General features: G+C 36.8%; 1 protein-coding gene across 1 annotated transcript in view; it reads right to left on the reverse strand.

Annotated features, from left to right (window-relative positions):
• Window positions 1–25,299, reverse strand: part of Oseg6 (intraflagellar transport protein Oseg6) — a 690,115-nt gene that overhangs the window by 99,423 nt on the left and 565,393 nt on the right. Inside the window, exons 29-30 of the mRNA XM_090372456.1 lie at window positions 18,582–18,728; window positions 10,769–10,865 (exon numbers count right to left, since the gene is read on the reverse strand). Of these exons, the coding sequence (XP_090228582.1) occupies window positions 10,769–10,865; window positions 18,582–18,728 (244 nt within the window). The remainder of the gene's footprint in view (window positions 1–10,768; window positions 10,866–18,581; window positions 18,729–25,299) is intronic.

The raw sequence follows: 25,299 nt of genomic DNA on the forward strand, positions 1-25,299 counted from the left end.
CAACGTGTACAACTATATCACCTTTTGTGCCCTTAAAAGATGATATCCGCTCTACAACGTCATCAACCTTTGCCCCTGGCAGACATACCCTGGTTCTGTTCCACCTATCCTTTTTTACAAAGTATGTTCCCCGTTTCCCTGACAACTACTAGTTCTTGTGGGACCAGCGCATTCTGCTTTGGGGGTTGCCGCTGTGTTGTGTGATGACCAAGTGCAAGCTCTGGCGTTGATATGGGCAGCTGAGAGCTTGATGGGCGCCTCAATTTAGATCTTTTGAGGGCATCCACCCTGTCCTTCAACATTGTTGCAATCATACTATTCAACAAATGGCTACAATCAAATGGGTAATTAGGCTATTATCCTAAACTCTTCCAAATGTTGATTCAGTACAGTAAGCAGTGGGCGTGGGTATCCTATTTATCACTAACATTGATTTGGTAGAATAAGTAACGGGCATGAGCATAAATTACATCGTTCATGATTTCAATTCTAGCTGTTTGAAATTTAGTAGGTGTCGTCAAAGATGTTAACACATTAACCCCAGGGGCTCACATCTGGTGAGTATGGGCTTGGCACACCCATACTCACCTTTTCATTCTCATCATCATTCTTCTCTTTCTTGGTGATTTCCCCCCCCCCCTCTCTCTCTCTCTCAGGGTAACTCAGAAATTTTTTTTGCCTGGTGCAGCAAAAGCCTAAGGCTTCCTTACCCCATATGGCTAATAATGATAATAATGATAAAACATCTTTCGTGCATATAGGGTACACACGCAAATTTTTTTTAAATAAAATTTTCTTAAAAATGTCCCAATTCAGATAATTCCTGTTTTGGGAGCTGTATCTGAATTGATTTTGTTAAGGTCAGTGAATGTGAAAAATCATTATGAATGTCACTCAACAAATGAACAGCAATTGCTGAATGGTAAATTGAAAAAATGAACTCCACTGTTGTTGGTCAAATGTACTTGCCACAGAAAATTTGGTGACTGTGTTGTAGGACGTGGGGATACTAATATCTATTGGCATAAGTGAATTATTTACTCCATAAAAGCCCAACACATAATTTTGTTTAGGTTATTCACAAAATACTTGACAATTTACAAAACCCTCTGTCTAAATGAGACATTCTGTGGTATTTATATTCACTTGAGTTTATAACTGAGCCTAATAAGAGTGGTTTTATACCTTTATCCACATAAATCCCTGCTAATCAAATACAGTATTGGTTTTGAAAACCCCTTATGGCTATTATTAATAGCCACCTTGCTGTATGGATACAAAAATAGAGTAATGATAAAAAAAAATAGTTTTCAAACTGATATGCAACCAAGTCAAAAATATGGAAATCTATCCTTACATATTTTCATCACACCCTCAGTGATATTTGACAACCCCAACTAACAATTCAAGTAGCATGGGTATGAAACACTGCTGAAAATTTCTGGTTATAAAGGAATGACCTCTGTACTGCTGGAACACCTTCAGGTGGCATATTACATTTAATTTCTACAATTACAAAACACATAAACAAGGTAATACAGGATAAGTCACATTGACCCAGATTTTTTTTACTTTTTCTTAAGAGACCAGCCAGTATGGTGAAACTGTTTTCAGAGTAACAGTGCTCTCATTTTTTGCTTCTAAACTTTTTCAACATTGCTGATGCTGTGCTTAGAGTTTAGATGGACTGACAGGGGAGGACATATGGCAATAATCAGTTGTTCCACAAAATAAAAGTTTTGTGGAACAACTAAGAGATACTTCTCTGGACTCTTCTATTTGAAATTCACAAACTCATCATCAACTAAATCGCAGTATTCCTCAAGTCTTTAGACTTCAGGAGTCTTCTTGTGGTTTATTCTTTTAAAAGTGCACTTAATAATAATTAATAATTTAAATTTTAATAATTTTGATATTTTAGAGCTCTTATAAAAATTCTCTCGCTGGATCAATATATTACAATCAGAATTAAGTATAAAAAGGTCAAAATGTATACATTGATCTGAAATACAAACTTCAGTAAATGATACTGATCCCATCTTTCCAAAATATCTTAGTAATTTATGATATCCACAATGTCCTTCAGAAAGTGCATTTGGTCAATGTAGTGATAAAACACAGTCTTGGTAACATCCACCTCGGCTAAAACTCCAAGAAATCAAGTGACACTGCAGAATGAACAGAAGTGCCTATATAATATGGTGCTAATAATGATAATCAGTGTATAATAGCATGCAATCTACCTAAAGGGGTGGGTGGCAGACAACCTTTGTTCAAATGCAGGATGGATAAAATTTTATAAATTGTCTCAGGCCAGTGACCTAGTCATTATATTTTCTTAGTGTTATATTATAATATATATATTTATATATAAATTTTTACATGAAAATTAAACTTAAAATCACAACATGTTATTATATAACACAAAAAATGGAGAAAAAGAATATGATATCAACATGATTTTTGGAATTGGGCATTTTCCACAAGAGTGTCAACGTTTGGTGAAATGCTTGTCATAGCTATTTTAAGTTATTTTGGAGGTTTTGGTCTGTTAGTCTCAATTTTTTGAATTTACAATTTTTCATTTTGGAAACCAGTTGCTCATATTTATAGGTGTTCCCAATTAGGGACACTTTATAGTTCATTCATGGAGATGATTACATGGGAGGATATGCACTTACTTCCAAATTCTGAGAAATGACCAAAAAAAAAAAAAATAAAAAAGAGTTTCTCAAATGACACGAGTCACAAAGCCTTTTTCTTATTCACAATATGAAATAAAAAAAAACAAGAAATAAGCTTATTGTGAAATAAAAAAAACAAGAAATAAGCTTATTGTGAAATAAAAAAAAACAAGAAATAAGCTTATTGTGAAATAAGAAAAAGGCTTAACACACATTTTTTTATTTTTTGGCAGGCATAACAGATATATAACCATACTTATATTTAGCTGCTCTAGAAAGCTAAATATGCTAATTACTAAAGAGCAAAAATCTTTTTCTTTTTTATTAAAATAAATTTAATTTTATTTAAATTTCATTCACTGATTATGTTTTTACACTAAATCGAGGACAGGGAACAACTTTCTCACTGAGAAAAAAACTTTAGATCAAGCAACAAATTTTAATTCAGAAATTGAAAAATTTAAATGCTAAGTCAAATTTTAATATCAAATTCAAACATTCCAGCACAAATACAACAAAACAGGTAAAGAGAGGAAATCTTCCAAACCTAAAAGAAAGCAAGAAGGCATTAGTACCTTTTAATTCAAAGATCCTGTATATAATTTAATATATTATCCTGTCTTTACTCACAGGAGAGCTGAGTATTAAATCTCCTTTATTATGAAATAAACTATTTTGCAATTAACTACACATTAATGTTCTAGAGTGCAACAGATGGAGTTTGCAGAACTCATTCTAATGAAATCAAACTGGGTTTAGTAATAGTAATAGTATTCACCATATAATGCAAGGAAGCCATATGCTTTTGCTGCACTGGCAGAAAAAAAAAAAGTAGATAAGAAAAGTATTCAAGTAGATAGGAAAATGCAAATTATATCCAACCATTCACACACACAGATAGCTATCCAGTAGGCTCCAGTAGGCTGTCCTGGACCATTGTTGTTTCTCATTTTCATAAATTAAATCAATGAAGGGACAGAGGATGTGATATCAAAATTTGCAGATGATGTAAAGATTGGCTTAGTCATTAATGATCAATGCCAATGAGTGCTCTTGCAGATGACTTCAACAGACTTCAAAGATGGTCAGAGAAGTGGCAGCTATGTTTTAATGCCAGTAAAGGTCTTACACTTGGGGAATAGCAACCCAAAAATAAATTATACATGTTGCAGGATGGAATTAAAAACAGTGAAGGAGGAAAGGGATCTGGGAGTTACAATATAGGTAGATATGAAGTTTTCTGAACAGTGTAAACAGGCAGCCAGGAAAGCCCATGGTGTCCTATCGATAATTTACCGAACATTATCCTGTAGAGATAGGCAGGCCCATAATCCCACTGTACAAGACAATTGTAAGACCACATTTGGACTACTGTGTTCGAGTATGGAGACCTTCTGAAAAAAAGACATTGAGCTTGAAAGGGTCCAAAAGTGGGCAACTTGAATGGTGAGATTGGCAGGAGGAGGACAGTATGAGGAAAGATTCCAATTATGTGGACTACAGAACTTAGCAATCAGGCACCTCAGAGGTGACATGACTGAGGTTTATAAGGCTCTGAGAGGGATTAGTAAAACGAATGAAGGTGGAATTCTCACTGTTATAAAGAATTCCAAAACTAGGGGTCATAAATTCAAATTACAGGGGTTGAGGTTCAGATTAGATTGTGGGAAGGTTTCTTTTAGAGGTGACATGACTGAGGTTTATAAGGCTCTGAGAGGGATTAGTAAAATGAATGAAGGTGGAATTCTCACTGTTATAAAGAATTCCAAAACTAGGGGTCATAAATTCAAATTACAGGGGTTGAGGTTCAGATTAGATTGTGGGAAGGTTTCTTTTAGCAAATTGTTGGTTGCTGGAAGAAGTTGCCATCACAGGTAGTTGAGGCTGACAATTTGAATAAATTCAAAGGTCAACTGAATAGTTGTGTGAGGAGGGAAGCATATAATTTGTATTTTCTTATCTGCTTTTTTTTTTTTTTTGCCAGTGCAGCAAAAGCCTGTGGCTTTTTTGCACTATATGGTGAATATTATTACTATTAATCATTGCCTCAAAGATTTTTCCTACCACTGAAATCAGGTTAACCGGTCTGTAGTTATAAACTTCACTCTTAGAACCACATTTTATGTATTGGCACTTTATGTATTCGAGACATTGGCACTTCTCCAATCCAAAGGAATCACCCCTAGTTCAAAGATGCCCTCATAATTAACCTCAATGGTTTATTACACTCCCTTGCGATTTCCCTCAAAACACAAGGTATATTCTATGAACTCTGGGAGCCTTACTTGCCTTTATGCTCAAAAGTTTTTCTAATAAATAATCATATGAAATTAAGGCATCATTAATTTCATATGGCTCAGCCTCACTCCCATACCCTCCTCTCAGCTTGAAGGGTCTTTTGTCATTAAAGACTGATGCAAAGTACCTAGTCAATTCATCTGCAGCATCAACTGGGTTTTCTAAGACTTTCCCACACCCAGTGCACAAGGGTTCGATCTGATTAGCTTTCTTCTTTGTTATATTCACATACATGAAAAATTCCTTGTCCCCTTCTTTGCTCTCTTAGCCAATGCTTTCTCACACGCAGTCCTGGTCTCCCTGACCTTATTTGTGGTACTATTACAAATCAACTTGTACCTGTTGTAGGCTTCAATACTTTTCATCTCTGTAACTGTCCCATGCTATCTTTTTCTGCTCTATCCGACTATCCAGCTCCGCAGTCATCTGTTTTGGCATCCTCCTCCTGTAATATTTTCTAAAAAGGTATGTATGCATTCACAACTTCTGTGATTTTTTTCTTTAAAAGTATTCCATAATTCAAATTTATTTACTATCCCTTGGTAATCCACCAAATTCACAGATGCCATATAATGCCTTAAACTGCCCTGCCAAAGTCCCCTCTTCTGAAGTTGAAACCAGTGCCTTTACCATTAACTACTGCAACTTTTTTTTCATCTTCCAAATGATGATTGCATGATCACTTCCTGACAATGGTTCCTGTACTTTAAGACCTGTGATATCATCTGATTTGTTAGTAATGATGAGGTCAATAATATTCTCATCCTTAATACTTTCTTTAATATGCTGGTACAAATAATAATCATCTAATTCATTTAAAAAAAAATTTCCCCATGGTGACATTCCCTCCCATTTATTCCAATCAACCTGGGGCAGATTAAACTAAGTCATAATAAAACACTCACGTTTGCTTGCCCATTCCATCTGCATGTAAAGACTCTTGTCATATTCTTCATGATTTTCTGGTCTGTAGATTACTCAGACTCACTGTTCCTTTGCTTCCAATTAACTTACACCACACAGATTCTATGCTGTCAGACATAACTTCAGACTTTGCAAAAGCTATTTTTGCACTCATGCTGCTGTTGATAACAAGCATGACCCCCCACCCCTTCTATCTTCCCTAAATACATTATACATACCATAGTGGAACTTGTCATCACCAGTTTCCAGGTGGCACATGTTTCTGTTAGCCCTATTATAACAGCATTAGTTGCCCTAAGCAGGAGTTCAAATTCAGCCATTTTACTGATAATGCTTCTCACATTACTGTAGCCAGAGTTGAGACTAAGTAATCTCCTATAGTTTACTACCCTGACACACCCCTTGAAGTTATTTAGGTTTGAATCCCAAACTTTATCTTCTCCCTCATTTGAAACATGCTACCCTTAGAACATCTTATCAGCATCAGCTGTTTGTGGCAACAGAATTTATGAAGTGAGTACAAGCATTACTTTGGCTCATGTCATCAGATAAATGCGGATCTAAATTATACTTCTCCCCCTAACTAGCAGTTTTCCTGAACCCTTAGGGTATCCTCAATGATATCGGAAAAAATCTTGCACTGCTTTTGTTCAAATGAATACCATCTCTACAAAACAGATTCCTTCTACCTACAAATGCGGGCCACGCTGATAAAAATTTTACCCCTAGAGCCTTGCAGATTCCCTCAAGTCTTGAGTTAATCCACAAGGCTTTCAGCATATAATTCCTTCTATTGTGTATGGGCAGAACTGTAGACAGACACATTCTTGACCTAATTCGTGGCATATTTTCAGCATAGTCCTATACAGTAAACCTCCGCTATTCGCGGTCGGTGATTTAATATAAAATGAAACCTAAAAAAATGTGAATTTTAAAGCGCCGTGAACATTTTCCGCCATAAAAAAACATGGACGTGGCTAAAATTATCTTTCCTGGCCAAAACAGCGCTCAGTGGGTGGGTGGGTGGGGTGACAAAAATGTGAGCGTGGATGTTTCTCGCTAATCCTTGTTCGTATGTGTTATGCGCTTGTCATGGAAGGTTTCGTTGTTTGCTTTTAATTTATATGCTTATAATTGAATAAATTTATCAATTTATAAATTGATATGCTTATAAAAGTGATAAATATACCGTTTTGCAGTGTAAAACAGATTTTTCGAGTGTGTTAACGGAAGAAAGTGACTTTATTGTGGACAAGTTCTTTCTAACCTGTACAAAAATATGGCTACGAATAACAAGGGAAATGTGAAAAGATCAAAGAAGGTGATGACATTAGTGAATAAAATTGAGTTATTAGACAAAATTTCTAATGGTGAAAGTGTCTCCTCAGTGGCAAAACATTATGAAATCAATGAGTAAACGGTACGATCAATCAAAAAATCGGAAGAAAAAATCTGCCGCAGTGTCTGTGAAAACGCGCTAATTGCTTCAAAAATTTGCTCTATAACTCGTGATGTTAAATTACAAAAAATGGAAAAAGCTTTGAATCTGTGGATAGAAGACCGAACTCAAAATAAAATTCCATTAAGTTCACTCATCATTCGTGAAAACGCAAAACTCCTTTATCAACACTTTAGCGAAACTGGTGATAGCACTGGCGGGATACGTTTTTTAGCATTAGCATTAGTAGAGGCATATGATGCAAGAAAGCAAGCTTATTCAGCATCAGCCAAAAAAAAAAAAAAAAAACACACACCACTCCCATTTCACCCCTCCGTTCGTTCGAAATACCTGTCCAGTTGAGCTTTAAATTTCTTTAGGCTATCAACTTCAACAACAAGTGATGGAAGTCGGTTCCACCAACCAACCACCCACTGGCCAAAGGCAAATTTCCGCACATCTATCCGACATCCGTCCTTCCTCAATTTGAATTTATGCCCTCTGAGCTGATTATTCTGAGCAAGATGAAGAATCCCATTGGCATTGAGCATGCTCAAACCATTCAAAGCCTTATACACCTCTATCAGATCACCTCTCTGGTGCCTAGTCTCCAGACTCTGTAATTTGCAAAACTTAAGCCTTTCTTCGTAAGAGCAACCCTTTGTTCCATTCACTAATCTTGTTGCCCTTCTCTGTACCCGTTCCAGCAGCTCCACATCCTTCCTGAAATGAGGCCTCCAGACCTGTATACAGTACTCTAGGTGCGGTCTGACCATTGCCTTATACAAGGGAATAATCACCTCCTTATCCCTGCTAGAAAAATTCCTCTTTATCATTGACAAGACACCATGAGCTACTCTTGCAGCTCGTCTGCACTGCTCAGAGAACTTCATATCTGCCTGCACAATTATCCCCAGGTCCTTTTCATTCTCCACCACTGTCAGTGTAGTACCGCAGAGTTGATACGTTGCTCTGGGGTTACTGTTTCCCATATGTAGTACTTTACATTTGTCAATGTTAAACTTCATTTGCCACCTCTCAGCCCATCTGTTCAACCTTTCCAGATCCTGTTGCAGCAGCATAGCGTCAGTAGTGTCCTTAACAACCCTGCCAACCTTTGTATCATCTGCAAACTTGGACATTAAACTTATCAAGTTTAATGTCCCATCATCAATATCATTCATAAACACCGAAAACAACAACGGACCCAACACTGAACCCTGAGGAACTCCACTAATAACATTAGTCCACGTTGAGCAGTGTCCATTGATTACCACTCTCTGTCTTCTGCCACTCAACCATCCCCTTATCCATAGCAGCAATTTGCCTCCAATGCCACACTGCTCCAATTTGTGCAGCAGTCTTCCATGTGCAACAGTATCAAAAGCCTTTCTAAGATCCAAATATATAATATCAAAGTTATTCCCTGCATCCAGTTCTTTTGTGACTACATCATAGTATCCAATCAAATTGGTCAGGCAAGACCTGCCCTTAACAAAACCATGCTGCGTCTGAGCTATAACTGAATTCTTGTCTAGATGATCCTGCAGTGCTTCTTTAACCAGTGCCTCCATTAATTTACCTGGAACAGAAGTTAAACTAACAGGTCTATAATTACTTGTGTCAGCCTTTGATCCTCCTTTGTGAATTGGGGTTACATTTGCACATCTCCAGTCTATGGGTACCTCCCCTGAGTCCAAAGAAGCTCTCATAATTATGGCTAGGGGCTTGCTTACTTCCTTTGCTGCCTCCTTTACTATAACTGGATAGATCCCATCCACCCCAAGTGCCTTTTTTATGTTTATCCTCAACAATCTCTCCTCCACTTAGCAAAGGAGCTGGTTTGAAAGATTTGTTTGTAATTTCTAATAAATATTACATTTAATATTAAACTGTTTCTTATTTTCATTTCAATGCCATATGCTTGCATTTCACTATGTACTGTCTATGTACATAATCATATTATGAAGGTACATATAATACATACATAGACAAAATTTTAGAATAGTTTTTCTTATATATTTCATACTTTGGAACGGAACCTCTTTATTACTATGGGAGCCATAACTCAGTATTCGCGTTTTCGGTATTTGCAGCATTTCTCAGGAATGTAACCCGCGCGAATAGCGGGGGTTTATTGTATTTATCAGACAGATGGTCAGGTCGTGTATGGGGGGTATCAAAAAGTTCGTACCCTTACCTAGAAATAATAGCCCTAGAAAGGTGAAACTTCATAGGAACTTTAATCCTTTTCTGTGTACTCTCCATCTATAGTAACACATTTCTCCCATCTGTGGATCAGTTGCTTAATGAATTGGTCGTAGAAGTCCACACTTTTTGCCTAAAACCACGATTCCACTTCATTGATGACTTACTGAGACGAATCAAAGCGGCATCTATGCAATGGTTTCTTCATTTCTTGAAAAAAGAAGAAGCCTGACGGTTCTAGGTCAGGAGAATATAGTGGGTGCTGCAGTAGCACAAATTCAACAGTTGGCGAGAACATTGCATTCAACATTGCTTCTGCAAATGTGTCAGCAATCTTGGAACCCATCATGCGGAGACCTTAGACATGTGCAGATGGTCATATAAAATGCTGTGGCAGACCCATAACTAATTCTCACTACATTTGCGATGATATGAATTGTCACAAGTCTGTCACTCAACAGCAGCTGCTCATCCTTTGCAACTGTCTGTGGATGTTGATGGCCTTCCTTCTCTTAGCTTGTCAAAGACACTTGTACGACTGCACTAAAACTCTCGTTTCCACTTTTTTACAGTTTCATAGGATGGACAATTCTGCCCATACACAGCTTTCATTTCTTCATCAATTTCCTGAGTTTTCTTGCTCTGAAAATGCAGGAATTTGATCACTGCTCGACACTCCACTTTGTCAACCATATCATCCTTCCTCAGATTCCGGGGTCCACCTCTGATGTACGATCACCTACGGGAATGAAATTTCACATGTTAGTTATTGAATATGTAGACAACTTATATTAAAAACGGCATATTCCTACTGATGTTTTATCTAGGTTAGGGTACGAACTTTTTGATATCCCCTTGTACGTTTAATATTGTTAATCCCCACATGAATAATAATTCTCTCTTTACCTCCCTAAAAATCTGATAATCTGTTAGTAACATCATTAATTGTTGCTCCTGGCAAACACACTCTGATTCAGGATCCCCTCTCTTTATTACAAAAAAATGTTATTTGTTTCACTGAAAATAGTGTCCCAATAAAACTAGATCACTTTTGACTTCATTTTTTTTTTAAATAAATGGTATTCAGCTTCACTGCTGCACATGATTTAATTCTTTAGAATCAGAAACTAAATTGAAAACAGGATAAGAACTAGCTGTTAATCATGAAGCAATTTTCTGAATAATATATTTAGGTCATAAGTTAAATTAAACTTGCCTGCATTCTGCTCCTCCCTGGCAATTACAACTGCAGTTTTTGCTGCTTCTCTGTACTGTTTTAAAGCCATATACAAGCGAAATAGGTATTTAAAGTCCTAAGAATGTCACAAAACTGGATTTTAATGAAGAATACAAAATAAAAAATCTGAATAACATAAAAACAAGCTAAATGCTTTAGAAATAATTTTAATTAGTTTTAAGGAATGGTTTTTACATAAAAAATCATTAAGAGTTATAAAAATACCAAAATATGTAAGAAATGTGTTAGTATTTATTTAGTTTAAGATGCAATATGAGATTTAAAGAAAGCATCATCAACCTTCTAACTGACATGCTTTGTGAATGCCGTCTAGAAGGTTAATTGATCAAAGCAAGAAAAACTTAAACATTAAAATATTTGCTAGAATTAGATTAATGCCAATTTTTATAATCCGACAGTAGGGTAGTCACTTTTGATCTTATCAGTAGTTTTTAAAAAGAGAAGAATAGCTGTAAAAAATTCTCATTTTATTCCCCACTGCTGTCAATAAAGATATTATTTGTTGTTATTGTCTGACACAGTGTTAAAATAAAGAATAAATTTATAAAATGTGACATTTTCAAATTCTTTCTTGTTTAGGGGTAATTGTACAGCCCAACATGAAGTTTTCTGAGCAGTGCAGTTAGGGGGCTAGGTCGGTCAGTTCATGCAGTTCTGTCAATGAAATATGAAAACTTTCCAGCAGTGACAAGGAGGTGACTGTCCATCAAATAAATGGATAATCACCTATCACCTTAGTGTAGTACGCACAGTTGATATGTTAATTTGCAATTGCTTGTAAAAGACTGCTGTACAAACTGGAGCATTGTGACATTAAGGGCAAGTTACTGCTATGGATAAAGGGATGATTGAGTGGGAGAAGACAGAATGGTTATCAATTAATAAATATCATTAATATTTATTAATGATATTGATGAAGGTATATCAGACTTAAGGTCTATGTTTGCAGGTGATACAAAGGTTGGCAGGGGTGAACTAATGCAAAAAGATCTAGAAAAATTAGGCAGTTTTGATAAGAAATGGCAGTTGAGGTTCAACATTGAGAAATGCAAAGTGCTGCACATGGATAGCAGTAATCCCAAATTAACATATCAACTGGGCGGTACTATACTAAAGGTAGTGGAAAATGAAATGATTGGGGCAATTGTGTAGGCAGATATGAGGTTTTCTGAGCAGTGCAAACAGGCTACCAGGAGAGCTCATGGGGTTTTGTCAATGATATACAGAACTTTCTAGCATGGATAAGGAGGTGATTATCCCTTTGTACAAGGCCATGGTTAGGCCGCATCTCGAGTACTGTATACAGCTCTGGAGGCCTCAATTTAGGAACATGTAGATCTGCTGGAATTGGTGCAGAGAAGGGCAGAGAAAGAGATTGGTGAAGGGAAGAAATGGGTGCTCACATCGAGAAAGGCTTCAGTTCTTCAAATTGCAGAGACTAGGCACTTACAAGGAGATTTGATTGAGATGTTTAAGGGCCTGAATGTATTGAGTAAGCTAAATGTTGATGGCATTCTTCCTCTTGCTGAGATTATACATGTGAGGGGGCATAAATTCAATTGAGAAAGGATGGTTACAGGACAGATTGTGTGGAAATTTGCCTTCAGGCAATGGGTGGTTGAGTGTTGGAACAAATTTTCATCCATTGTTTTGGAAGTCGAGGTTTTAATAAATTCAAGGAAGAACTAGATAAATTCTTGCAGAGTATGGTTGGGTGTGGTGTGTTTTTTTTTTTTTTTTTAGTTGATGTTTTATAAGCTTGCTTTCTTGCATCATTTGCTATTACCTATTACTAATACTAAAGCAATGATTGACTACTGCATATAGGTTTAAGCCTAATTTAGGAAGAATGTAGATCTGTTGGAATGGGTATAGAGAAGAATAACAAGATTAGTCACCAACACAAAAGGGCACTTTCATCAAGAAAGACAAATTTTGTAAAATGAATTCCAAATGGGATTTTTACTCTTTCTTGGATACTACACATAAGGAAACATAAATGCAAAAGGATGGTTGCAGAACAGATATGTGGAATTTGGTTTCAGTCAGAGAGTGATTGCTGGAATAAACTTCCATCTGATGTTAAGGAATTGGGTAGTTTGAATAAAATTAAAGGACTGGATTTATTAGAAGGGATGGGAAAATGAAATGAGTAAATGGGTTTATTTTTTATGACTGATGATATGTAAGCTTGCTTCCTTGCATCATTTTGCTACTACTAATCCAAATACTAAAGTAAACCATGTGCCTGATCTTGAAATTTTTTTGATATGCCTGCTAGAGGGTTAACTAAAAAACAAAAACAAACAAAGAAGCTAATACTATAGTAAAATGCACATGCACATTCTGAAAGACAAAGTTGTTTTATACCAATGCCATAATACTCTAAAATCTGATCACAGGGTAATGTTTTAAACTGTGATCAATGAGCACATAGCAGGTAATCTATGTATCAATCAGTAATCTGATTTTATATTTTAAACTTTTAAATTTTATATTTTAAAAAGACAGCAATACAGTTTTATTTATTTTTATAATAGACATGTTTCCATGATCAATATCTTTTGAAATTCATGCTAAGAATGTTTACATTTTATTCCTTTTGGATTCATTCACAAAAAATTAATTCAACTGAAAAGTATCATCAGAAAGGTTAAGAATCACTGCTCTACAGGTATATTGTAAAATTTTAATAAATCACAAGATTTATTAAAATTTTACACAAAAATTAGTAGTTAAAGTAACCGCTAACTATTTTTTGTTATTTGTTGCTTTAAAAACAGAAAATGTGGCGAAGGTAAAGAAAGCCCACACAAGAAGCACGCAAAAGTTTGATCAAATTTATCGGTAAAATTACTTTGCCATAACGGCATTTGTATTGTAGCTCGCTCAGTAAACATACAGTGGGTGTTATCGGTCAGGAGTAGAAATTGAATCCCATTGGAGATTGAAACCCTCCCAAAGTGGAGGAGGTAACCTGACCTTTTTTCTTTAGAATCACTGGTGGACTAGTGGATAAATTGTTTATTAAGAAAAAAAAGCAAAGGCAAAGGAAGCCCACATGAGAAGCATGGCAAACTTTGAAAAAGTTTACCGGTGAAACTACGTTACGAACATTTTTTACGACGCCAGAACTTCAATATGACTCTATTCGTGATTCAATTAGTGATTCTAAAGAAAAAAGGTCAGGTTACCTCCTCCACTTCAGGAGGGTTTCAAGCTCCCGTGGGATTCAACTTCTACTCCACACCGATAACACCCACTGTCTGTTTACCGAGCGAGCAACAATACAAATGCTGTTATATGGCAAAGTACTTTTACCAGTAAATTTCATCGAACTTTTGCATGCTTCTCATGTGGGCTTTCTTTACCTTAGCCAAAAATATACTAACCAAAAGTTGTGACTTTAGCAAAGAAAATGTAAGCAGTTTAAGGTGTTCAGTGTCTAACAAAAATATATAACAAAACTATTTTTTAAATTTGGGCAAAGCAAATGGGTCTGATTAATGTAATTACAGAGGATAACCTTCAATTTTATGATTTTAAAGGTTGGAGTTGACGGGATATAGATTATATATTGAGAAATATCTCAAATTTAACAAAAATTGTAGTTAGCTTGAAAGCATATTATTTTAAGCACCATTTCGAAACATGAAATCATAAAACTGACCAATCATCATTGCTTCTGTTGAACAAATACAGTACTTCTGTATAGATAAATAGATATGATTTTTTTTTATTATTATTATTGTTAATTTTATTTTATGGATATGCACAGCACAGTCAGTAAGTAACGAATAATCCATGATTATTCTCTATTTTTTTATATGTATTTTATTCATACCAATTTTTTTAAACTTTTAAAGATATCATGAATATCACTGAGTCTCTTTTACAACAAAGTTCTAATTAAATAATGCAATGACTGTCCTACCATTAATCTCTGACCATCCCTCCATTGACAGCTAGTCACTTCCAACCAAAGCACCACATGTCTTATAGTACAACTGCATTGTGAATGCAAGGTTCCATCATTTATGGAGTAGTAATAGTAATAGTGGCATGTGATGCAAGAAAGAAAGCGTATGAGCTTATGTAGCATCAGCCAAAAAAAAAAAAAAAAACATTCACACAACCATTCCCTCTAAATGTTTGTCCAGTTCATCCTTAAATTTATTTAACCTATCAACTTCCACAACGACAGATGAAAGTTTGTTTCAGAAATTAACCACCTGCTGGCTAAAGACAAATTTCCACACATCTATTCTACAGCTGTATTTCCTCAATTTGAATTCATGCCCCCTTTAGGTTCGTAATCTGAACAAGTGGAAGAATCCCATCAGAATTCAGCGTTCTCAACCCATTCAAGGCCTTATACACCTCAATCAGATCACCTCGCAGGTGCCTAGTCTCCAGCCGCTGCAATTTTCAGAACTTAAGCCTCTCTCTTGGTAAGAGGATCCCATCATTCCCCTCACCAATTTTGTTGCCCTTCTTTGTACATGCTTAAGCAAATCTACATCATTCCTAAAATGAGGCTTCCAGATCTGTACACAGTACTCAAGGCACGGCCTGACCATTGCCTTATACAGAGGGACAATCACCTCCTTTTCCCTGCTAGCAAAATTCCTGTATATCATTGACAAAAGCTCATAACCTGCTCTTGCAGCCTGTCTGTATTGCACAATTACTCCCAGGTCTTTTTAATTTTTTACCACCCTGAGTGTAGTACCACTCAGTTGGTAAGCTCCTCTGGGGTTACTTCTACCCATATGCAGTACTTTGCATTTGTCAATATTAAACTTCAGTTGCCACTTCTCAGCCCATCTTCCCAAATTTTCTAGATCCTGTTGCAGTAGCACACTGCCATTACTGTCATTAACAACCTTGCCAACCATTGTATCATCTGCAAACTTCGACACTAAGCCTGATATACCTTCATCAATATCATTGATAAATATGCAAAACAACAGTTGACCCAACACCGAACCCTGTGGGATTTGGTGTTGGGTCCACTGTTGTCGTGGGACTCCACTAATAACATTAGCCCACGAAGAGCAGCGCCCATTGATTACTACCCTCTGTCTTCTCCCACTCAACCATCCTTTTATCCATTGTAGCAACTTACCCTTAATACCATTCTACTCCAATTTGTACAGTAGTCTTATATGCACAACAGTGTCAAATGGTTTCCTGATATCCAAGTATATGATATCAAAATTATTTTTTGCATCCAGTTCCTTTGTAACCACATCATAATATCCAATCATGTCACACCAAACTGACTCAATAATGCACTGTCCATCTATATCAATGCTGCCTCCATAGCCAGGTGGACAGGAGCAGCAGTGCATAGCACATGCTTCTTGATTAGACCGGGATTCGATCCCGTGCCCACCATGTACGGAGGATGCGGAAAGGTCAGGGAATGACTACCGCATATCCCTGGAGCAATATGGCCTTAGTTGCTAATGCTCCTAAAAACCAAAAAATAACAAATATCTATATCAACTGGATGCATTTATTTTGATTTTATGTTTTTCTTAATTAACAGCATAATCCCTCCTCCCTTCCTATCCTATCCTGTCTATCCTTTCTGTACACATTGTACTCCCCAAATTCCAATTCTGCACTCCTAATATCTGAAGTCTCTGATAGAAGACTTTCAGTGCAAAAAGATAATAAGGTATCACATAAGCAATTGGTCTGTACGTGATATATCAATGGCAACGAAGATCCCTAGGCTGGCAGTTTGTAATTAAATCTGTAAATGGAAGCAGAGTCATGCAGAAATGGTCAAGAAACAACCTGGAAATCTCTGAAGCTGATGGAACATGATATGAGAGCCCTGCAAAGAATTGTCTGCTTGGAATGCAGCTCAACGTTGCCTCCCCCCCACACAAAGTTTTTCAGTGAGACAATTGGGGCACATGTCAGCACAGTGCACATGATGCTGAATATACAGGTTACTATGGTTGTGTATCCGTCTACAAGCCACTAATCACTCTGATGTGTCAGATGTAGACTAGTTTGGTGTAAGGCCTGCTGTTCTTGAAGCACAGACCAATGTAAAGCTGTTTTGGGATGATTAGTCATTTTACATGGTCTTAGAGTTGACAGTCATTCATAGGTATGGCAGATGCACTGAAAAAGCTACTTGCTAGACTGCATTGCCCTAGCAATGAAGTTTGGTGAAGGAGGCATGATGGTCTGGGGCTGTTTTCAGGATTTGGCCTGAACCATTGGTGTTTTGAACAAATCCATGAATGCAAAGGTCTATACAGACATCCTGGACAGTAATGCATTACTGTCCAGGATGTCTATACATTGTAGCCTAAAACATGATGGAGAAGAATCCTACCTGTATCAGGAACACAATGCTCCATATCATGCTGCTCTCATAGTGATGGACACGAGTATCGGAAAGTTGGACTTTCCAGCCCAGAGCCCTGACTTCAATCCTATAGAGAATCTCAGTGATGAATTGGATTGTTGGATGCATGTGGGGAGAGACCACCCAATAAAACAGAGCTGAACTAGTTGCCTCTTTGAAGACTGAATGGAAGAAAATATTGTAGGATATTTATAAAAAACCTGGTGGAGAGTGTTTCTTGGAGACCAGAAGCTGTCATAAAGGTTAAAGGTTTCAGCACTATTAGTTTTCCTGAAAATAAAGGTTATTATTTGTAGACATTCAGGTGTCCACATATTAATGGCAGGGCAGTATATTTCAATGAGGAAAGGTAGCCCAGAGAATGATTTTAAGATTAAGACTACTTTTTGAGAGCTCCATGCCAACAAAAGTACTTTTATCTTTTCTTTATTTTATATATGTCTCTTCTAAATAGATACAAATATTATAGAGTGCCTAATTACTTGATAAATAAGGCTAGGCATCTATCCATATCTCATTAGCACTTGTAAGCATCTCTCTCTCTCTCTCATCTTGTGATTCAAATCATTACTGGGATGTTAGGTGCTGCACTGACATGATGTAGAGCTTCTCACCAAATTGCCAATAAGCACTGAAAATACATAAATACTTTAAAGGACATAGTGTATAAAAATACCTCTAATTTTTAATGAAATCAGTAGAAAGTAGGATTTGTGTTAATTCCCCTCTTGCTATTTGTGTACTGTTGCTATATATTATACATCTATATATATTATTCCTCTATGTCCAAATTATATAAGTTATAGTGTAATGTAAGTACCTCCATAGTTTGAAAATCGATGTAACCCTTGACCAACAGTACTTCCAGTATACATGAAAAATTTTTCATGTAACTTTTCATGTATACTGGAGGTACTGTTGGTCAGGGGTTACATCGATTTTCAAACTATGGAGGTACTTACATTACACTATAACTTATATAATTTGGACATACCTAACGTCCGATGTAATGTTCTATCGTTTGATGGCATTAATCGGTTAGTTCTATATGTAACACTTAATAATTTTTTATATATTTGTAACACTTAATAATTTTATATATTTTTACAATTTAACTCTGGAATATTTGGATTCTATATTATTCCTCTATTATACATCTAATCCATGTTACATATGACTATTTAATCAACAAATATCCTTTGGTGAATGTAAGTCTGAAAATTCCAGATATAAAAATTTTAAGTATTTCACATGATAAGACATTAAAATAGCACTTATTATTTATGTATACAACAAAACAAAGACTTTATTTTATCAAGATACAAAATTAAGCTGATGTGAATTTAGAGTTTAAGAAAAATGTTTGTCATATTTTACCTTTGGAACTCCATCATTTTCTCCCATGAGGTATTCAATCACTTGCCGTGTTAGATGTTCATCTCCAGCAGCCCCTACAGCATCAACAGCAAGCTGCACTGCTTGATTTTCCTCATTTCCTGTTACTCGAAGCAAATGTTTCACAGCCTAACAAAATATTTCTACATGAAATTTCGCTATCAGTTAAAATAAATTCAAATAAATATAATTGTAGGTTTTAAAACATTTTAAATTACCATAATTATCTAAATATTATGGTGAACTCTCAAAAAAAAAAAAAAAAAGAAAAAGATGCATACCCATTGTCAAAAGGCAAATTTAAAAAAAAGTTTATGCAACGTCTTCCTTAACAGAGCAATGTAAGGATACAAAAAATTACTGCACAGCATTGTCTCTTGTTGTTACCAGTTTCTACAATTATGCCTTTTTATCACATTCACTTTATATACCTACTGTCTTCACCGTGTCCATCTGTCCACATTTAACAGAGGGACTTCCAGGGGACAACTTTTCATGAAATTTTATACATATTTGGGCCTTATTTGTCAAGCCATTAAAAATTTGATTAAAATAGGACAGATAGAAATCTGGCAATTATTATTTCTTTTTGCATACAATTTGTATGCAAAAATAAAAAAAATAAAAAGAAAGAAAAAGAAATTCACAGATTAATATAGTTTTAATGAGTATTGTTAGTTTTAGACAGTCCACACATGTGTTATTATGCAAGAATCATGAATGGGGGAGAAGAGATTTAAATAAAAAGGCTACAGAGAAGAGAAATAAATATTATACAATTGAAATTAAACTGAACGTTTAGAGGTTTATTAAGTGTTCTATAAAGTTATAATCTCAGTAATTAATTGACAAGGAGATAACTAATTTACTTTTCACCTCTATGAATCACAAAAAAATAAATAAATAAATAGAATTCAATAAATTTAAGGGGAAAAAAAAACTGTGAAAACTTGAAATGCAATGCACTGCATACATTAGCAAACACGTTTAAAATTTTCAGTCATAGTGTTGTTATCCCAAATATCATTTTGAAATATATATGTATCTGTTGTTGTTGTGCTTGGATTTTTCTGGTGCAAAGGCTACTTAGGCCATATTGTACCTATCATTGTTGTTGTTTTTGGTTTTTAGGAGCATTAGCAACTAAGGCCATATTGCTCTGGGATATGCGGTGGTCATTCCCTGACCTTTCCGCATCCTCCGTATTTGGTGGTGACGGGCTTGAACCCCGGTCTAATCAAGAAGCATGTGATACGCACTACTGCTCCTTCCCACCTGGCTACGGAGGCGTCGCACCTATCACAGTAGTTAATACTAATTTTATTGTCTTCTATGGAAGCAGTTAGAAACTGTTATATGAACCTATTCTTTTCAGAAAGAAGAAAAATTCTGTAAGGTTTGAATTTTCGCCTATGATATGTCTAAGTGACAACTCCTGTAAGTTTGAGAGAGAAGTGAATGAAATTAGATGGGAATTGTTATACAAGGTGCATTCCAGGAGTATGTGTTTTATTTTGAGTGGCCTGTAGCAATGTAAACACTGTGGAGGGTCATTACCTGATAACAGGAATAGATGGGTCAAATGAGTGTGGCCTAATCGGGTTCTGGCCAGGACAACCTCTTCTCGTCTGTTTGTGCAGAAATTGTAGGCCCATAATTGCAGCACAGGTTTAATTTCAAGGAGTTGGTTATGAATATGCATTTGCCAGTGTAGTGTCCATCATTCCTTACATATATTTTGTATATGCATTTTGTAATCACTGAACGGGACCAGAAAATTCATTGGGGATGTGCTAGATGGATGCTTGGCAACATCATCTGCAATTTCATTTCCTTGTATTCCAGTAAGGCCTGGGATCCAGCAGAAGACAACCTTTTGCCAATGATCTCGGAGACGAATCAACTCTGATCTGATGAGCAGTAGTAATGGATGAGTAGGTGGGGAAATCTTTTGCATTGCTGATAGGGCACTTTGCGAGTCTGTGTAAATTATGCTCTTTTCGATTGAGAGATGGAAAATGTTTTTCAGAGCAAGCTTTATGGCATATAATTCAGTTGTGTAACTACTGCATTCTGTCGGAAGTAATACAGAAATGATAGTGTCATGGAATACCACTGCTGCACCTGGTCCACTCTCGGACTTCGATTCATCAGTATATATTTTAGCGAAGTCAGGATAACAGTGTAAATACTTTTACATAGAGACTTTGCATTGGAGATGTTCTGAATGCACCTAGAGCTATTCTTAGAGCTGAATGTTGAATAGGGTTGAGGCGAGATAAAGCACTTTCCCCAGCAGAATCGAAGACAGGCGCACCATAATCCAGATGAGATCTAATTATGGATCTATATAAGTAAAGCAAGGTGTAACGATGTGCTCCCAAAGTTGTTGCTGATAAGGCTCTGAGTATGTTCATTTTTTTTTTTTTTGACAAGCTGTCCAGAGATGTTCAATGTGTTTTTGATAGTTTAACTTACTGTCAAAAATTAAGCCAAGCAGATGAATACTATTTGCTTTTGGAATAGGATGGTTATCTAATTAGAGTTCAGGATCAGGATGCATTTTACGTATGGTACAGAAGTGAATGGCAGTAGATTTCTGGCTGGATAGTCTGTAACCGCTTTGTGTCATCCAAAAATGGATCTGATTTATTGATATCTGCAATTGTCTCTCAATATAGTTCATGTTTTGAGAGTGGCAGGAGATTGTGAGATGATCGGCATAAAAATATGAGTCCACTGTTTTCGGAATGAGTTCAGTTAAGTGATTAATTCTAATTGTGAATAGAGTGGCGCTGAGAATGGACCCTTGAGGGATTCCTTCTTCCTGGACAAAGTTTTTAGAGAGAGTTCCCCGATAACAAACTTGAAAGGATCTTTGTTGTAGGAAATTTTGGATGAAATATGGCAAATTTCTTCTCAGGCCAAGAGAATGTAGATCCTTTAAAATTCCGAACCACTATGTGGTGTCAAAGGCTTTCTCAACCATAATGAGACAGACCATAATGAGATGCTCCTTTTTTGATGAATGCATTTCTGATGTTTGCTTCGGCTTTAATCATAAGGTCCAATGATGACCGATTTTTTCTGAATACAAATTAATTGTTATTGATTAAATTTTGGGACTCGAGATACCAAGTCAGACGGTGATGAAAGGCGCCTCCGTAGCCAGGTGGGAAGGAGCAGCAGTGCGTAGCACACGCTTCTTGATTAGAGCGGGGTTCGAGCCCGTCACCACCAAATACGGAGGATGCGGAAAAGTCAGGGAATGACCACTGCATATCCCGGAGCAATATGGCCTTAGTTGCTAATGCTCCTAAAAACCAAATAACAAACAAACGGTGATGAATAATTTTTTCGAGGGTTTTGCTCAGACAGCTGGTAAGCGAAATTGGTCTGTAGTTATGAGGAACAGAATAGTCTTTACCAGGTTTTGGGATAGCCAGAATGTAGGAATGACGCCAGGAGCTTGGAAATTATGTTCAGTGAAGATTCGATTGAAGAATATCAGCAGTGATGAATGTGACTTTGGATCTAAATTTTTGAGCATTATATAAAATATCCTATCAGGGCCAGCGGCACTGTTCCTTGTGTTGGTAAGAGCATGCTGCAGTTCAACCATGGTGAATGGTTGATTATGTTAGTGCACATCTGTCAGTGAAATTCAGTTTGGATTTTTCAGTTACACCTTTAATTTTTTGAAATGATTGGTCATAAGCAGTTGAGGAGGACAACTGAGAAAATACAGATCCTAGTGCATTTCGATTTCTGCAGGGATAGAGAGTTCCTGTCCATTCCAGTTAATTAGTGGAATAGATGTTGGAGGAATTTTGCCATTTAACAATTTTATCTTATTCCAGATCAGCCTGATGTCTGTATTTTTATTAACTGAGGAAGCAAATTTAATCCAAGATTCTTTTTTTGCTTTCCGTCTGATATAACGGGCTCTTGCTCTAAGTCGCTTATAATTAACGTTGGAAGTGGTTGGATGTTTGTGGAATTGATTCCATGCTTTGTTTTTCTCTTTTTTTGTATTGTTGCACTCTTCATTCCACCAATAATTTAATATTCACCTTTTCCTGACTTGGTATTGTGGAATGGCACTGGTTGCAGCTGTTAGAATTTGGTTTGTTATATGTTCAGTAACATGGTCGATAGAAGAGCACTGTATGAGATCGTTGTTGAACGAGACAACCCAGCTGTATTTTATCCAGTCAGCCTTTGAAAATTTCCATTTTACTGGATTATCTCTTGGTAATGAACAGGAAGTTTGAACTTTGCATATTATTGGGAAATGATCGCTGTTATGAGGGTTGTTAAGAGTTACCTACTCGATACTTGGATAGAGCACTGCAGAGAAAATGGAAAGGTCTATTGTGGAGGTTGATCCGGTAGGAAAATGAACATAGGTAGGAGAGCCAGTATTTAACAATGTTAAATCCTGTCTGTCTATCAATGTTTCAACAAGCTTTCCATGCCTGTCTAAGCTGGGGAACCCCATAATGGGTGGTGAGTATTAAAGTCATCTAGTAGAAAGATTTTGGTTTTGGTTTGGTTTTTTTTTTTTTAGGAGCATTAGCAACTAAGGCCATATTGCTCCGGGAATGTGCGGTGATCATTCCCTGATCTTTCCGCATCCCCGTATTTGGTGGTGACGGGATCGAACCCCGGTCTAATCAAGAAGCGTGCGTTACGCACTGCTGCTTCTTCCCACCTGGCTACGGAGGCGCCTAGTAGAAAGAAGGGAACTGGTAGTTGCAACACAAGATCTTCGATTTCCTGAATAGAATATGGACGATTAGGTGGAAGATAAATCGAGACCAATGTAACAGTGATTCCAATTACTATGTGTGTGTGGCAACAGCTTCTAAAGAGATTTGCAATGGAATGCATCTGGAGAGAACTCTTGAGTCCAACAGGATGGCTACTCCTCCATGAACACTACTACTGTCAGATCTATTTTGTCTGAAGATAGTGTAATTTTTGACTGTAGTGGAAACTTGGGGCATCAAGTTGGTTTCTTGTAGGCACATGGCAACAGGATTGAAGCAGTGAATTAGTTCATTGATATCATCGATGTTACTGCGAAAACCTCTACAATTCTATTGAATGATGTGTTCCATTATTTGGTTTTGTTCGTGGAAGATGTATCTGACTGCTTTCTATAAGCTGATTGTTTATGACAGTATGGTTTTGGTTTTTCTTTTCGGGGAAAAGTGGGACATCCTGATTCATTGCTATCGTCCATATCATCTTCTGCGTGTATTTCAAGCAGTTCTTCTTGACCGATAGTATCATCTGTATCCATGCTTGTTAGGCATGATTCTTTCATCTTAACAGGATGTGATCTTTGTAAATTTTCTACTACCTGACAATGTGGAGGTCTCTGGGATGGAATTGTGAGTGGCGTATTATTGCTTTGGTCTACTGAATTTGGTTTAGATGGATGCTAGACCAAGAGAACTGATCGAGCTCAGTCTGATAATGATATTTTTGGAGAGATGGATACTTCTGTTTGACATGCCACTGATTCGTGTCTGTGAATGGTAGAAGCATAAGTGCGTTTTGGTATACTTAAGTTGACCTGTGTTTTCGCTTCTTGGTAAGAGACTTTATTTTCAATTTTTTATTTTTGTATTTTTTTCCATATCTTCCATAGTTCACAATCCTTGGAGTAAGCTGGATGCTTGCCACTACAATTAGGACACTGTGGTATTGGAGCCTTGCATCCTGCTTGCGTGTGATTCTTGCAGCCGCAGTTTGGACATATGTTTGTTTGTTTGTTTGTTATTTAGTTTTTAGGAGCATTAGCAACTTAAGGCCATATTGCTCCGGGATATGCGGTGGTCATTCCCTGACCTTTCCGCATCCTCCGTATTTGGTGGTGACGGGCTCGAACCCCGGTCTAATCAAGAAGCATGTGCTACGCACTGCTGCTCCTTCCCACCTGGCTACGGAGGCGCCAGTTTGGACATATAACGTCTCCACGGCATGCTGTCTGAGAATGGCCAAACTTCTGACATTTATAACATCTAAGTGGATTTGGGATATATGGCCTAATGCGGCAATTCAAGTAACCTGCTTTGACAGAACCCGGGAGATTTGGAGTACTGAAAGTTAAGATTATGTTTCGCGTGGGAGTTAAGTTGCCATCTTTTCTGATCATGATTCATTTTGTATGAGACACATTTTGATCTTTTAGCTCCTGGACAATTTCTTCCTCAGAAACATTTAATAGATCCCATTTGGAGATCACTCCCTTAGAAGAATTCAGTGTGTTGTGTGGGGTAACCTGAATCAGTATTCCACTTAAAGAAGTAAGTTGTAATATTAACTCAGAATGTCTTGAGTGAGATGTCACTATTAGTAAATCTTCTGATTGGAGATGTTTAACCATTTTTGGTGAACCTGCAGCATTTTCTAGGCATCTCTGGATGATGAAAGGGGAGAGCTTGCTCACAGGTTGGGATGACAAAGAGTGTACTATGAGGAAAGCTGGAGATTCCTGCTTTCTAGTGTCCTTTTTAAGTCTCTTTGAAAGAGAGAAGTCATGGTCGGTGTCATTGTCATGTTGAGAGCTCTTAGGCTCTTAAGCGTAGAAATACATCAGTTTCCATTTCTGCTCCTTTTAGCCCTGAGGGATGGATTTTCCCCCAGGTTACCGGCCCCACCACGTGGAGGCAGGAGCTGTGCCACCAGT

This window comes from Mastigoproctus giganteus, chromosome 1, assembly GCF_048544385.1.
Source record: "Mastigoproctus giganteus isolate SK-2022 chromosome 1, ASM4854438v1, whole genome shotgun sequence".
Classification (NCBI taxonomy): domain Eukaryota; kingdom Metazoa; phylum Arthropoda; class Arachnida; order Uropygi; family Thelyphonidae; genus Mastigoproctus; species Mastigoproctus giganteus.